At 36.1% G+C, this 16772-nt stretch overlaps 1 protein-coding gene across 7 annotated transcripts in view; it reads left to right on the forward strand.

Moving 5' to 3' along the window:
- The window catches only part of LOC115455634 (prestin), a 51912-nt gene extending 35510 nt beyond the window's left edge, over positions 1–16402 (forward strand). For 6 of the 7 annotated variants that reach the window (XM_037436927.1, XM_037436923.1, XM_037436924.1 and 3 more), the window contains 16 exons: positions 3323–3423; positions 5654–5815; positions 6154–6299; positions 6760–6817; positions 7356–7432; positions 7776–7940; positions 8355–8459; positions 9533–9666; positions 10231–10393; positions 10936–11016; positions 11857–12020; positions 12148–12228; positions 12534–12657; positions 14370–14558; positions 14931–15057; positions 15391–16402. In XM_037436927.1, coding sequence (XP_037292824.1) covers positions 3323–3423; positions 5654–5815; positions 6154–6299; positions 6760–6817; positions 7356–7432; positions 7776–7940; positions 8355–8459; positions 9533–9666; positions 10231–10393; positions 10936–11016; positions 11857–12020; positions 12148–12228; positions 12534–12657; positions 14370–14558; positions 14931–15057; positions 15391–15539 — 2026 coding nt within the window. In that variant the 3' untranslated portion in view covers positions 15540–16402. Of the gene's footprint in view, positions 1–867; positions 1057–3322; positions 3424–5653; positions 5816–6153; positions 6300–6759; positions 6818–7355; positions 7433–7775; positions 7941–8354; positions 8460–9532; positions 9667–10230; positions 10394–10935; positions 11017–11856; positions 12021–12147; positions 12229–12533; positions 12658–14369; positions 14559–14930; positions 15058–15390 lie in introns of those variants that run through there. The other variant, XM_037436921.1, reaches the window with a different exon arrangement.
- Positions 16403–16772: the final 370 nt, after the last annotated feature.

Below are 16772 nucleotides of genomic sequence, written 5' to 3' on the forward strand. Positions count from 1 at the left end.
TTTCTTTGTTTCTAGTGTCTTGGGATGACAGGTCCCTTAGTTAATATTGTATCGGAAAATATGTGTAAAATCTATCAAAATTGATCTAATTGGAATATATTTAATTAAATTAAATTATTGTTTTAGTGGTCCAAAAATTTGCCTTTCATAATTTTTCTCCTTTATCGTTACCTAATTATTATAATATTATATCGAAGTATACAATTATGTTCCTTGATTCGTTATGACAAATAATAGGAATAAAGAAACTGTTGAATTTAACTGTTCCTAGGTTTTCTAAGCAAATCAAATATTTCAAATACATATTTTGCTATACAAGACGTATTAACTCTTTTTCATCAACTCAAACGCAAGGCTGTACGAACGGTTTTCATTTCCAAAAACGAGTGTATCATACTTTTTTAAAGGACTTTATTGTGAGTGAAGTTGTCACGTAACGTGTACGCCAAAATGATACGTTATCAAATAAATTTTTTAGCGAGACATTAATTAATGTCGTCATAAAATATGTTGTGTAATCTGTTTGTACGTTTAAACAATTGGATGTCCTGAAAAAAGTGCAGTGATACACATTAAAAATAAGTAGGGCAAAAATGAAACTGGTTCTAACAAACCCATGTCGCGCAAGATGTAAAATTGCATAAGTCATGTTTTTGGTGTTCTGAACATAAAATAACAAATCTTTGTTCGAAAAGCAATTAACGCCAATTAGTTTTATTACTAGAATAGTTCATAAAAATTCCATTGTTATTATAAATGACCTACTGTGTGTCGAAAAATATAAAATATTCTATTGTCACCAAGCTGCTAGTGCAGGTTAAAAAAGTCACCTTAATAATATCTAACAGCTGTGTAATTATTTTTTTTTTGTTTATTTATAACAGTTGTGTAAATAATAACTTAGATAATGTTACTTTTACGAAAATAATAATATAACAACGGCGTGATGCGTATGAAAAAGACTTTTATATGGTTGGAAAATGACGTTGGACTCAATAACAATAATAATGAGAGTATACCCTTGCTGCAAGATCAGGACGGGTCTGACGACGAATGGCAAGTAGCATTGTATTTTTCTTTAAAAAAATAATTCATAAATGGCTTTCAAAAAACTTTGTAATGTTACATATTATAAACAGAGTTTCCCGCGGCTCTCGATCTGACTCTAAACGCAATAAACTCAAATTGATTTCGATTAAATTTGGTGTGAAGTTAGTTAAACCCTGGGAAGAATATAAGCTTACTTTATATCTCAAGAAAATATATAGCAGATCTTTTATCTTGGAAAACCTCATCAACACATGCGAAGGCGCGCAAAAGCTTGTCATTATTATAATTCGTCACTTAAGGAGTAACGTCGTTTTCAAAAAAAATATATCGTATAAATTTCTCAAAGAATTAACATAAAAAAACGAGTTATGTCGTTCTAATTAACTAGCGATATTTAAAATAAGTAATTTATCGGTTAATGTTCAAACACACAATCAGCACTTCTGTTTACTTAATTGACTGGTTGACATAACAAGATTTTTCATCATAACAGGGTAGACGATAAACCCTTACATAAAACAAATTAATGAAACATCTTCGTTTAGATAAATTACTCAATTAATTAATAAAATGTGTAGGTTTTACATTTATACTACCGAGCATAAATCTGTAAACCAAAGAGACCACAACTATCTGACAAACCAAAAAAACACAAGAGATGAACTAGTTTGATTTACATCACGACCCTAAATCTAAATGAGGCGTGTGAACTGGAAAAAGTAAGGCACAACCACTTATTGTAGTACGTACAGATAGACAAATTATATTAAAATACAAAGGTAATCCCTTTCTCTAGTATTTTACTTAAGCCATTTTGAGAACGAATTATTAGGTATGTTAACAAATATTTTAAGATAATAAAAATCTCAAAAACACTTCTGTATGAACTATGACACTTGCATTGAAACTGCATTAATACAAAAACCCGGTCAAATTTGTATGTAAATATAAGAACCTGTTTTACGATCAAATGGATATAGATACTAGTTTCAACACGTGTTTTGATCTCATATCCTTTTAAAACCTAAAAACAAATCTTAAAACGGTCCTTCTCCAAGGGTTCTCACTTTTTCTAAGACCTATTTCAGAGCATTTATGGAAACAAACCCACTTTCCCACAATCTGACGTTGTATCCAGAGTACATCGTATCAATTTTGGCGGTAATTTTATCCTCTGGCACAATTTATAATCTTTTATTGTCACGATAATCTATTCGGTAGAGCATCTATAGAAACAAACACAATTTTCTCCCGTTTTATCCAGAGTACAGCATATTATCAGTTTTAGCTGTAATTTTATTATAAAGTAGATAAAAAGTAGTACAAGCACAATTTTCATAGAGTAATCTTCCATTTTAACAGCATAGGTATACGAGACAAAACCTGCTTATATAAAGCAACTGATGCTAATCATGCAAACCTAGAAAGTGTAGTAGCAGAACGGAACGTAGACCTTGAGTCCAGGCAACAATCAAGAACTGACACATCACTTAAGGCCGTTCATTCACTCCGCGACGGTGTCTGACGAAAACTATTGCGGCCGACGTTTCATAACATTTAATAGAGTAGCCAAATTAAAAGTTGTGAACTGAAATACTTTCACTGAATGATAGTCGCTACAATAGCGTATGGAAACAAGTTAGTTTTAGTGAATACGCGTGTACTTTTGTTTGCGACAATCATGTTTCTTGAAGTAGCCTGTGGGTCTTCCATTTCCATCAATTTATTTGTTGTAAAAGAGGATGTGCTAAAATACTAAGTAATTTATTAATGAGGGTTATATGAGTATTCTTTGTGAATTATCGCTTACTTTAACGGTGAAGGAAACTATTGTGAGGAACCTGCATACCTGAGAAGTTCTCGATATGAATTTCCAAGTCGTTTGAAGTCTATCAATCCCTACTAGGCCAGCATGGTGGACTAAGGCCTAATACCTCTCAGTAGTAGAAGAGGCCCGTGCCCAGCAATGTAACAGTATATAATACAGAGCTGATATTATTATATTTTTATTATAACATAACAGTCATTCGATGTTATACTCATAATGCTTAATTACCCTGGCTACAATATCCTTGAAAACAGAACACAACATTGCACGCACACTGCTACTTAGCTGTAGAAATAGATATTGCAGTGGTACCTACCTATATAGACCTTGGCATAAGAGACCAACTTAATGGCACCAAATTAATAACGCGTGTAATTTATCTAGGTACCCATTTCTAATTAAGTATCTACTGTCATTTGTCTGAATGTAATGTTTGTTCGTCAGGAGCCAGCCGCGTCCGAGCCAGCAATTCAACGTGATAAGGCGTGTGTACCAGCAAGAGACCCTCAACAAGGACGCAGACTACCAAGTGCCAGATAGACCTTGTGAGTGCATAATATCATACATCTTTAATAGAAGAAATTAGGAAAGGGAGTTTCAAATTACTCTACGACTGCAGCGTGCCTTATGTGCTGTAAAGTAAATTGCATAAACATCACACGCGACTGCCACGTGGCTGTCGCTCTACCGATGGTCTGGTCTGCGATCCAACTTTAGCGGCGTAAAGGTTGACGCCGCTGTAGAGGAACAGATGGTTACGTTCCTCTATGGAAGGGGAAGATTCCCAGTCAAGCAGATGTTGCGCCAGACCGGCCGCAGCCCTTCCGACAGTTCCTATTTAGAGGTGGTATATATGCTGCACGTCGCACAAATTGTGCAAGCGTGATTCAGGATCAATGTCGCCATCTATCGTGATTGCTGTGTGATTATCACTCCAGTTGTGTCACTGCATCGATCCTCTTGCAGTTCCGGCGATGTTGACAAGATGGCGGTGTATTCACTAATTGTACCGCCACATCAGTCATTTAGAGCCCTACATCTTTTACTTTAGTGTCGTTTGTTTTGGGAAAATTATTATGGATTTACAAAGCAGTGTGGCTATCTAATCAGTCGCTAAACGCTACAGCCGCGACATTTAAAGCCTTAAGTTTTTACCACCCTTAGTTTTCTGTCAGGTAGGTACCCCAAAACCTACTATATTGTTAGGCTTAGGTTTGGTTTCAGGTGAGTCACTTTCGCTTCTCGTCACTCAATAGTTGTAGCCTTTTTTTGTTATATTACCATAAAACCGCATCCACCAGATATTTTAATGACTATATGCACGAATTTAGAATTAAGTTGTTTTTTTTTAAATATTAACTTTAAACTAGTCTTTCTAATCTCTATTTACATCACTAGTAAATTAGTTATGCAATGTATTTTTGAGCGTAGAGCACATAAAATGAATTCAACACAGTCGTTGATTACGTACAGCGAACAATCGACTACTTATATAACTAAAACACTAAATTAGTTCTGTATGCATATCACCGCGTAGTGTGAAAAATATAAAAAAAAACTTAATTTAATGAAACACATTCCCCAACGCAAGAAGTCAAGAGAAAGAAGCCGGCAGGAATCAGGTTGTACGGACTACGGACCCATCACCAGTGATAACCCATGTCTAGTTGTATCAGTGAAAGATAAAAATGATGTCCTGCGACGTAAGGTGTATTTGAAATTTAATTAAGCTATAAAACCTTTGATTCGATCTCGAGACTAAACTAATCAATATATTTATTCTGTCCTTTTTTTGCTGCTTTGAATTACGAGACAAGCTTGCCGTTCGCCTGATGGTAAGCGATACGACCGCCCATAGACAGTAGAAACACCATCCTACACCTTGAATTACAAAGCTTTGTTTAATATTCCACTGCGCTCGCCATACTGCGACATGAGATGTTAAGTCTTATTATGTCCAGAAGTTACACTGGCTACAATGTCCTTCAAACCGAAACACAACAGTGACTACACACTGCTGCTCGGTGGCAGAAATAGACATTGCGGTGGTACCTACCCAGGCGGACTCTCACATATGAGACACCTACCACCAATATATTTTCACGATCGAACGAAAATTCGATTGTGTTAATTGAAATGCGCTATGAGACGTTTCCTTGTTATGAATATAATGTCGTAAATGTATGTTTTGTTTACCTAATGGGTCAACCGATAAATACATTACGATATAGTTTATCAATTCATTAGCATGACGTTTGTAAGAGATCAATGCTCTTTATTCCATATATATGATATATATCAAAGTATGTTATGTAGCAAATTTGTTGCAATTTTTATTGTGCTAAGTAAGATTTCAGTAGATATAGACGATAAATAAATATGATTGCAGTATCACAGGAAATAAAATTACACAAAAAAATTTAAAAGGGAAAATTTAGAACTGAGGGTACACTAGATCCGGCTTTACTCAATTTCTGGAATCTTCCAAGATGAAAGGCCTCTTGAATTTTCAATATAAAATGATGACCTTATCTTACGAGGAAACATAGGTCTTAGACCTATATTTCCTCCTTGATAGGAACAGTCAAAATTACTGTTACTTTGGCCTAAATTGCGTTTGTATTTGCCCTCTCTAATACTTCGTTACTTTCTTTTACCTTCGAGGAAACTCGCTTTTATAAATCTCTTCAATTTCGACTTTCTATCCAGAATACCATAATCTTCACAGTAAACATCACAACAAAACCATCCTTCCAATAAAGCATTCATTTTCAGTGAGACATCACGTCAAAAAAGCAGTGAAGAGTTGCGGCATCGGCGACTGTCTTCGGAACTCTCTGCCGATCGTACGATGGCTCCCCAAATACAACGTGAAGCAGTACATGGTGGGCGACCTGGTGGCCGGCGCCACCACCGCCGTCATGCATATACCTCAGGGTAAGCAGATGAGGTCGATGAAGTAATTTATTTTATTTATTTATTTATACATCATCATATTTTTATGCGTGCACAGAAAAGTGACCCCATTGCCTGATGGTTAGTGGAGTGGGGTCCAGTAGAATGTCGACTGACGAGAGATGATTACCCCTCGACAGTCGACACAATTATGCCGGCCTGTTGGAACCAGATATACACAGGCTGATCCCGGAACGCGACACTTACGTGGGCCACTATGGCGGATTTTAACACCTTGTGTACGGTGGTCGCTACCCAGGTGGATATAAAATATATCCTACCACCAGCAAAGCAAAGCCAATATCCATGTTTTTTTTCAGGTATGGCGTACGCGTTATTAGCAGAAGTGCCTCCTATAGTAGGATTGTACATGGCGTTCTTCCCGGTCCTCATCTACGTGATATTCGGCACCTCGCCCCATATATCCATGGGGACTTTTGCCGTGGCTTGCCTGATGGCTGGAAAGGTAATTCAACATGGAGCTGTTTTTTTATGTTTTTTAGTTTTTAATAGCGATGTATGGTTTGAGTTATGCTGTAGCTAACAATGACACCATGTTGATAGAACAAACTTATAATTAACTTCAATAAAATTGTCCAGAGATGTTGTAACTAGTGTTCACAAAAATATGCGGGCTGGTTGCAATAAGCTTCAATAAATTCGTTGAATTGCCTACACTGTATCGAACTTCCACAGAATGATAGAGCTGCATTGTAGCCAATTTTAGATCCATGGTAATACTTAACTATTGCAATTTTAAATTAATCTTAGAGTTAAACTGTAGACAATTTTAAATTCGTAGTAAAGTTTATCTGTAACCAATTTTAAATCTATCATAGAGCTACACACTAATCTTCACAATGTGTAACCAAGTTTGACTAATTTTAGAGTTAAACTGTACTCACGACCCAACGGTTACTTTTCAGGTGGTGACACATCACGCGACACATTTCGAAGCGAACCTCAACATTACTAATGGAACAGGTTGGTGTCCTTTGTTTTCTATCTGATGTAGTAAGAGACAGAGTCTTTAGACTGTGAATAATACTTGTCTCAAGTTTATATTAAAAAAATCCACATAAAATGTTGTCCAAAAGTAATCGAACTTAACAACATCCTCTAATCCATATAAAATATTATAAAGAACCAACTTTATAAAAACATGATGAAGAAATTTTATGAATTACTAAGTTCTGCCCGCGGCTCCACCCGCGTGAAAAAGGTTTATAAAAAGTAGCCTATAGTTCTCAAGAGTAATGTAGCTTCCTAATAATAAAAGAATTGTCTAAATTCTGAATCAGCCCCAAACCCCCCCCTCCCAACCCTCTCCCGTGGCCACGAAGGCTGCAAATTCTTCGAAACGTCGCGTCGGGAGAAAACTAAAATATCAAAACCGCGATAAAATCTGTATATAGTTTAATTTTAATCGTCTAAATTCCATCAGTGGTTCCAGAGATTAGCCCTCACAAACAAATAAACTTTTCCTCTATAATATTAGTATTTATGTTTTAATATGTTACAGTTCCAATTCTACAAGAAGGCGAGTACGCGCCGCTGCAAGTGGTCAGTATAGTGTGTCTCGCCGTCGGCATGTTTCAGGTGAGATTTCATATTTGACACTTAAAATAGTGACTTAATTCTAGGTTTATAAGAGCCTAATTAATTTCCAATTATTTATATAATTTTAGTTATAAAGCTTAGCAGGAACTTCTCAAATACTACTGCTCAAAATCATAATGTTTAAAATAAACATAATAAATTAATTTTGTATAATATTATGTTCAATCTAGTTCAAACTATATAAAATCCGTTTTAAAGAGCAAAGAAAACTTTGTTCAAAGAAAAAAAAATCAAATAAAAAAAGAGCAAAATAAAAATCTATTTTAAAGCAAAATCATTTTTTTTACCTTTCTATTCATGCACTACATAAATTTCTCCACAGGTATTAATGTGGGTGCTCCGTCTAGGCGCAGTATCCACACTCCTCTCAGAGCCGCTGGTATCCGGGTTCACAACCGCCGCATCGTTCAACGTGCTGGCGTCGCAACTGAAGGACCTCTTCGGAGTCAAAGTGCCCAAGTCTTCGGGCAATTATAAAGTGCCTCTTGTAAGTACAGTTTAGGTTTGATGGCGTTTGTTGGTACAAAAAAATATAGTCAATAGTAGGTCAGAGTATTGTTTTTTTTATCTATACGGATACCACGGGACATATTCTTGAGTTAACTTATATATAAGCAACTTATATATACTTAATATTGGAGTCCATCAAATAACTATATTTTGTTGATGAAAGGTTTGAATCAATTTACACATTATATGCGTTTCTAATACTTGAGAAGTTTCCCGGCATAATAATACCTCCTAATAAATCTATTCTAAAACTGCTGAATCGATAAACATACTTGCAGCTATAGTCTGGGATAAAACGTCTTTTACCGGTCAAAATGGCCCTTTACCGGCCATAACGTCCACACATTGTATACCAAACATAAAAGAGGCCTATAATATCGACTTGTTCCAGACAGTGGTGGAAGTGTGCCTGAACCTGCCGAACTTGAACTGGGCCGCGTTCATCATATCATTCATCACGTGTCTCATCATAGCGCTGAACAACGAACTGCTAAAGGTAAGATAACTAGTGGTAGAACTGCATCATTACGTGAACACTGACTATAGCAGTATTAGTATACATCGCCATTTTTCAACACTAATAGACTTCGAGAAGACCGATATGGTATTGACATAATTGTAGTAATAACGCACAGCGATCACGCTAGATGGCGATAGACGATACTAGCTTGCGATAGCAGAATTTGCGCGACGTTCCATATGTACCACCTCCGAATAGGAACCGTCGGAGGCTGCGGCAGGTCACAAGCAACATCTGCCTGACCGGGAATCTTCCCTTCCATAGAGGAACGCAACCATCTGTTCCTCTACAGCGGTCTCAATCTTTACGCCGCTAAAACTATCATTACGTGAACACTGTCATACAGTGATCAGTTTCTAAATCCTGAATGCACCAGGCTTGCGTCAGAGATTACTTTTCGAATAGTATAGGACGATAAACTAAGAACTGGGTCAGGTGATGTCCACGTTTTGCATCTGATAGCGACATACCACTGAACTTTCAAGAAACTAGAGATTGTAGCACATAATAATGCAAAAATATGGAATAGGTTAACAAAAATATTGCAAAAGTAAAAATTCTGATTACCGGATGGTCATAAGTTGTCCAAGAAAACAGTTAACTTTTCAGCGACATATCTCTTCCCATACCATCTCTTGTCATCTCACTCTATTTTTCTTAATTTTTTTCATCGGCTTCAACTTTTTGCTCGCGGCTTTGCCCGCGTGAAAGAATTTATCTTAAATCCCACTATATATTTATTATAGGTTTTTTATATTTTATCTTTTTTCTCGGTTTCATATTACCGTGATGCACCTACCATGATTATCTCCGCACCACCCTAAGGTTGGCTGGTAGAACCTACGGCATTAAGTCCGCCTATATACATTTGTATATTAAGTGCAATAAATAATTATTTTTCCGGGATAAAAGTAGCCTGGGTCTCAATTTCCATTAGAAATTCCATCGAAATCCGTTGAATAGTTTTTGAGTTTATCGCTTTCAAACAAACAGATAGACAAACGGGGGACTTTGTTTTATATTATATTTAAATGATACTGTTGTTGCAGCCGTGGGTGAGCAAGCGCAGCCGCGTGCCGGTGCCCATCGAGCTGCTGGCCATCGTGCTGGGCACGCTCGCCTCGCGCTACGGCCTGCTGCACGAACGCTTCGGCATCTCGCTCGTCGGCGACATACCCACCGGGTGAGACCGCTGTACACGCGACTAAATTACAAGTTAATCATCCAAATATATCTTCACTAGCTCGCTTTACCGCTTTACACAAGACTTAAAAAAAATATCATTAAAATGTATCGTCACCAGCTTTTGCTTGCTTTTCAGTATTTGGCATATAGGAAAAATCATTTGTAAGTATAAGAGTAAGTGGTAATGTTTGTTATGAATAATATTTGGTTTTATAATTTTCTATTCTAAAAAAGGTATAAAAGCTCGAATGTAATCCGTTTCAAAAAAAAAAGTTAATGTATGCGAATCAAGTCTAGAATGAGAGTAAATTAGTATGAGAATTCCAGATGTCCATGAAAGTAGAGTAGGAAGATCTTAGTCGGATGTAGCTTTTTTTAAGTCAATTTTAAGTTTGGTCCTTATTATAATTAAAATTAAATTTGTGCCTAGTATGGCGATAGGCTCGCCTCCTATCACATCATGAGACGGAATACACACGGCGGAATGTGGGTGCACTAGTTGCACCTCTGCCTACCCCTTCAGAGATAAAAGCCGTGGGTATATGTGTGCTATTATCTCCAGCTTGCCAGTCCCGCAAGTGCCGCCGCTAGAGCTGCTCCCCGACGTGGCGCTGGACGCGTTCACCATCACCATGGTCACCTACACCATCTCCATGTCGATGGCGCTCATCTTCGCGTCTAAAGAGAAGTATGAGATAGATGCCAACCAAGAACTATTGGCCCTCGTGAGTATTACTATTAGAAGAGAAATCTCCAACGCACTATTACAAAGTTCTATGTGATCTTTTATGCACAAATTTAATTATATATATCACATAATTCTATATCCCTATTTAGGAAAAATCAAAATTCCCAAAAAATAAATAAAGAGGGAACAATTTAATTATATATATCACATAATTCTATGTCCCTATTTAGGAAAAATCAAAATTCCCAAAAAATAAATAAAGGGGGAACAACGAAGTGCTGTCTTTTAAAATTTTTAACAATAAGACAGTTTAAAATATTTCTTTTTCCAACATAAATAAAAATTTACATAGACCCTTGTAATAGTAAGCCTGTATATATAAGGTGTTGGTCGCGGCTTCACTTAGATACAAGACCTTTGCTTGCTTTATTTTTATTCCAGACAGATGTATTATTACTGAAATAATATAAAACTTAAGTTAATGCTGGATGAATGTTAGTGAGTGAGTTATTCAATTCGATCAATTGTTTTTTTTAATGTGATTTTTTATGTAACCTATGTTTTTTTTTCCTTTGCCAGGGTTCGAGCAACGTGTTCGCGTCGTTCTTCTGTTGCGCTCCGTTCTGCGCCAGCCTGTCGCGTTCCTACATACAATACCAGGTGCGTTATATATTGTAGAGCTTTGATGTATCTGTGTGTCTGCGTGTGCGCATGCATGATTGTAGTATAGTGCATTTACTACGTGTGTTACACTCAAAAATACTAGAATTTCATCATTTTCGAAAGTAATATAATATTTTTGATGAGACTTTAAAAAAGCGTCTTTATACTTGGATCTTTAACACCTGTCGTCATAAAAACTTGAAATTCACTTATTCTATATTCACTCTATGTCTCTTTCACTCATTTTCATTACTTTGTTAGTGTAAAATATCTATCCAACTTCTGTCTATTTATTTGATTAGAGATTGCAGTAGAGTCATCACTCAATGTTATAATGCGTGTTGTCAGTCCTGATTTACAGGAGTTACAATGGCGGGTGTGAAGGCAACATATTGTTAGTTTATTTGCGTTCTCATATGCAATTCCATGTGAGGGGTATTAAAAAAATAAAATTAAATAATACATTTTAAATATAGCCGTCTAGCGTGAAGGATAGAAAAAGACTGGAGGGAAGTAAAGGAGTTTACATATATTGTGTATAGGCAGGATGAGTAAGCAATGGGAAAGTGTAAGGTTCAGGGTAGGGTCGTAGGGTCCATATAACTCGATTACTATCGGCTTCCCCTTATATAGATTTTATATAGAATTTAATTATCATTAAAACGATCAGCAGACCGCATTCATGCACTAGTACATATGTTGCAGTGGCGAATAAATGTGATCTAGAGATCATTATAATGATAATTAGATTTGACATAAATTACGAAAGGGAAGCCGGTAGGAATCGGGTAATGCGGACCCTTCGCCACTGATATCGTGTTTGCGTCCGGTGCGCAGGCGGGCAGTAAGACGGGCGCGACGTCGGTGGTGAGCGCGGGCCTGGTGCTGTGCGTGCTGCTGTGGGTGGGGCCGTTCTTCGAGCGCCTGCCGCGCTGCGTGCTCGCCGCCATCATCGTCGTCTCGCTCAAGGGCATGTTTATGCAGATGGCAGAGCTCCGCAAGTACGTATGCTCCGACATGACACTACCTTACTGATTACATTTTAATCGGCTTTAAACTTTTTTTGTTTTCAACAACGGTTTTATAGATATAGATTTTTTTATACCTTCAGTGAATTGTCCATAACAGATTCTGGAAGCTGAGCAAGTTAGACGCGATGGTGTGGCTCATAACGTTCTTGGTGACACTGCTCGTCAACATCGACATTGGGTAAGTAGAAATATAAAACATAAAAACTAATGGCAGACAAATGTGATGGTGGTTTCTTTTCAATAAAAAACACAAAAAAGCGCGCGCGTGCGCACATTGTGTTTATTAAGTCGGGTTTTTCTACTCAGTATTAATCCAGTGTTTGGAATTTGTACCCGATATGGTGATAGGGTGGCCCCCTATCATATTATGAGATGGAATACACTCAGCGGAAAGTGCGTCTACAAGTTGCACTTTCGCTTACCATTTTGGGAATTAAGGCATGTATTTCTGTGTGTGTACGTTTAAAAATTATTTAATTCCAGGCTCGGTGCTGGTCTAATAGCAAGCGTGGGCGCTCTTTTCTGCCGCTCGCAGAAGCCCTACACGTGTCTGCTGGGAAGGGTCCTCGACACAGACCTATATCTAGACACCAAGCGGTATAGAGCGGTAAGTTTTGTGTCCATTACTGGCTCTTTGATTGTAAGGCAAGGATATAATTTTTTTTTTTTTCAAACACAAACTTTTACAAAACTCGGTGGGGCAGTAAATTATCATATTATAGGGTGGATTTTATTGTGGCAAAATATCCTTACTCTCATGCAATCAAGATAAATAAAAGGCATGAGTCAGTGTGTATGTTGTGTAGATTAATTTAATTTTTATACGTTTGTACGTACGCTTTGTGACCTAACTGCGCCTGATAGTAAGTATAGTGAAGTCCAGATAGATACATATATTTCACTGGTGGTAGGGTATATTTTATTATCCGCCCGGATAGCGACCACCGTACATAAGGAGTTAAAATGAACCGTGAAATAAAAATCTCGAGCAAACCCATCACTAAACTGAAATGAATTACGCTCATTTGAAATGGGCTGATTTGAACTATGCTGGTCTGACCTGAACTGAGATGAACAGAATTATGGTGATCTGAACTGTGCTGATGATCCCCACTAATTATAATATTGTTGTTGTTATTAGTCCGTAAGGCTCCCTAATGTATTCTTTGTGAATTATCGCGTGCTTCAACGATGAAGGAAAACATCGTGAGGAAACCTACATACCTGAGAAGTTCTGTATAGGAATTTCGAAGGTGTGAAGTTTACCAATCCGCACTAGGCCAGCGTGGTGGACTAAGGCATAATCCCTCTCAGTAGTAGAGGAGGCCCGTGCTCAGCAGTGGGATATATAGTACAGGGCTGATATTATTATTATTATTAAGGCTCCCCAAAAATAAATTAAGTACACATATATATTGTAATTTACAATTTATTTATGAAACGGCAACACAATTAAATCGCTAACTACAAATAAATTAAATTAAACAATCTGATTTTAAATTATTACATTAAAATCATCTTGATATTAGCAATCCATGTGTCGCCATTTCCATCTCGGGGTCATTGAAGAACAAAAATATGATATATTGCACAAAAAACATTAATATTACATTCAAAATCACAACAATGATCAGTTTGAATACATCACACAAGCAGACTTCGTTGTTGAGCGCGTACGGATATTTTTTGTATGACCTTATCTTCATTTTGATGAATTGTACATTGGTTCTAAAACTGCGGGGCGACGCCCCCTTTGAAGTATTTTTTGTATCTAAGGAATTTTTACGGCATTTTTCTATATTTTGCTGTATGTTTTTATGATTTAAAGATTGACATAATAGACAAATTGAAGTTGTTCATGAAGTTGTCAGTTCTGAATTTGTTTATGAATAAAGTTTAAAATTGTATTAAACTTGTTTTACAAATTGAATACAGAGTGAATCAAATACTATATTAACCTCACCAATACGCTAAAGGGAAATAAAAAAAAAAAACGAAATTTCTTTATGAATTAACATAACGTTTTTAAAAAATTTAAACACTTCTCGATTGTAGGATATCTGTATTCGCCCGTATAGCCACCAACGTACATAAAGTGGTAAAATCGCGCATAGTAGCCCACATAACTGTCGCATTCCGGGATTAGGAATTATATCCAGTATCAAACACGGCCGCATAATTGTGCCGACTGGCAAGGGACCATATTTCATCATTCGTCACTCTATCTGAAATCTACTGTGCTTATCATCAAGTCCAGTGGGGTCACGCTGTCGTAAACAAAAAAAACCTAAGACTTACCCAAATTACTCAAAATTTCAGGCAGAAGAGCTACCAGGTATCAAAATATTCCACTACTGCGGTGGTCTCAACTTTGCGACAAAGAATCTGTTCCGAGAAACACTCTTCCGCAAGATCGGGTACCTGAAGCCGGCTGAGTCTTCGCACGACGAGGACAACAATTTGACCAAAAGTGAATCTTATGAGTGGGACCCTACGATTAGTAATCGGGTGAGTTTTATTTAAATATTTCATTGCATTTAAAATACGCTATCCACATTAAAAGACTACTTGAGCTAGAATAAAATATCCTTGATTGTGTATTATTGGTATTGACTTAAGAAGTTACAGTAGCGGGCACGACCACATCATCTTATATGTATGTCAGTGGCTCTCAAATTTTAGTTGCAAGCCCCTTAATTGCAACCATTTGGTTGTAAAAGATCATTTTCGTCTTATCTCATTTAGTTTAATTTAAGACCTGCATTAAATTAACATGAAACAGCTTCTATCGCATTTAACAATCGTATTGCAAAATTCATTAGTTATTTCCCCTTTTTTTGTCATTTCCATCACTAATAAACCTAAAATTAAAATTTCCAGGTCCAATGCGTAATAATTGACGCGACAGCGTTGTCATACGTAGACGCTCCAGGCATCAAGAGCTTGATAGCCGTTCAGAGAGAACTGGTCAACAGCAGCATCACTGTGTTACTAGCGGGAGCTAATGGTGAGTTCGCTGTAGTTTACGATATTTATGAAAGAATATTGAAACTGTATTAGTTGAGCTATCTTTTTATTGAAACTTATAGATATAATGGCGCCATTTCTTCACACCCTGCGACAGATATTGCATTATAAGCCCGCCTGCAAGTTTTGAAATGTGCATTTATAATAATTCGGGTTTCAGGAATATAAAATGAAAATACTAATCTTTACAATTCCGTTATTTTTTGTGAGTTGTCAAAAAGGCAGCGGTATTCAAACTTTTTAAAGCCGAAAATATTTATTTATCTATTACATTTAATATTTTATTTATAATATTGTGATGTAATTTTCCCAGGTCCAGTGCTAGAAATGATAGAGAAATACAACTCGTTAGAATCAGATCGACTGCAGTTGGAAACTTTCCCGACGGTACACGACGCCGTGGTGTACTACAACGTGATAGAGGCGAAGAAACACGCTGTCACCGTGGCAGTCACGGCGTAATGCAGTAGAATGTATGGGAAAGTAACAGTGGTAGTCACGTCGTAGGTGGTAACGTGACACGTTATGGTGGGGTAGCGTCACCTGGGTGGTCACTTGAACGCTTTACGTGTGGTGCTAAACATTTTGGTCACATCTATTTTTTGCACTATTTCAATTATTTATTCTGAAATATGTATTCTGAAATTTTATGTAACTTGTAGCCAATGAAAAAAAATATATTAAAAAAATTACTTTTTTTCCTCTTATGACAACTTAGTTGGTAACGGCTTTATAAAACAAGTGCCCATAAAATATACAAGAATAGTATATAATAATTTTAGACTACATCGAACATTCTAGGACCTAGGTCATAAAACTATTACGCTTAGCCATCAAGGCTAGAAGATTTATATTTTTTAATTATTTTCCACGTGTTCCTTGTGTTAACGAACAATTTAGAGGAAATAATGTTTATTTTAAGTAAAAAAAAAAAATATTAAGTTTGATTCTAAAAAATCTGTATTTTATTTTTAAATTATATTTGAAGTACCTATTTATAAAGTGTAAAAAAAACGCTGTCGCCAAAAAAAATATTGTAGAGTTTTTTAAAAAAATCTTTCGTAAAACCTTTGTAACACCTAAAAACACAACTAAAGTACTTATATAGATTGCGTAAGACCCATTATTTGTCCTTTTTGGGACATCTCTATTTTATAGAAGGTGCTTAATTTTCAATATATATAGATGGCAAGATGCATTTATAATCTGATTATATTTCTTTCTGATTTCCTTAATCATTGAATCTCTGTAAAATTCTTGCTATAATTTTTACTGAAAATTTTGAAGACTACATCGTCCAATAAGAAATATAACTCAAATAAGAATAAGTGAAGTACTTAAAAGTACTTAAATTATTTTATACGCGTTTCAACTTGAATATTATTTTAATTATTTAATGTCGTTAATTATTCAGTTACTATTAATAAATGTACAATTTAATATATTATAAGAGAAAATACAGTAGTCAGCAAAAAATGTATAAAATATTTTTATAGACGATCCCAAGCCAGTACACACCAATAAATTATTTAATTAGTTCATAGTATCAAACACATACTGTATTTTTTTTTAACCGGCCAAGTATCAAGATATATTTTAACGCCGTCAAAAGTATTTTTTAAGTTATAATTAGCGACTTCACTTTTGATATTACCTACGGCTTCACTCACTTTTTAGTACCAAACATTTAACAAG

Source organism: Manduca sexta, chromosome 9 (assembly GCF_014839805.1).
Source record: "Manduca sexta isolate Smith_Timp_Sample1 chromosome 9, JHU_Msex_v1.0, whole genome shotgun sequence".
In the NCBI taxonomy this organism is placed as follows: domain Eukaryota; kingdom Metazoa; phylum Arthropoda; class Insecta; order Lepidoptera; family Sphingidae; genus Manduca; species Manduca sexta.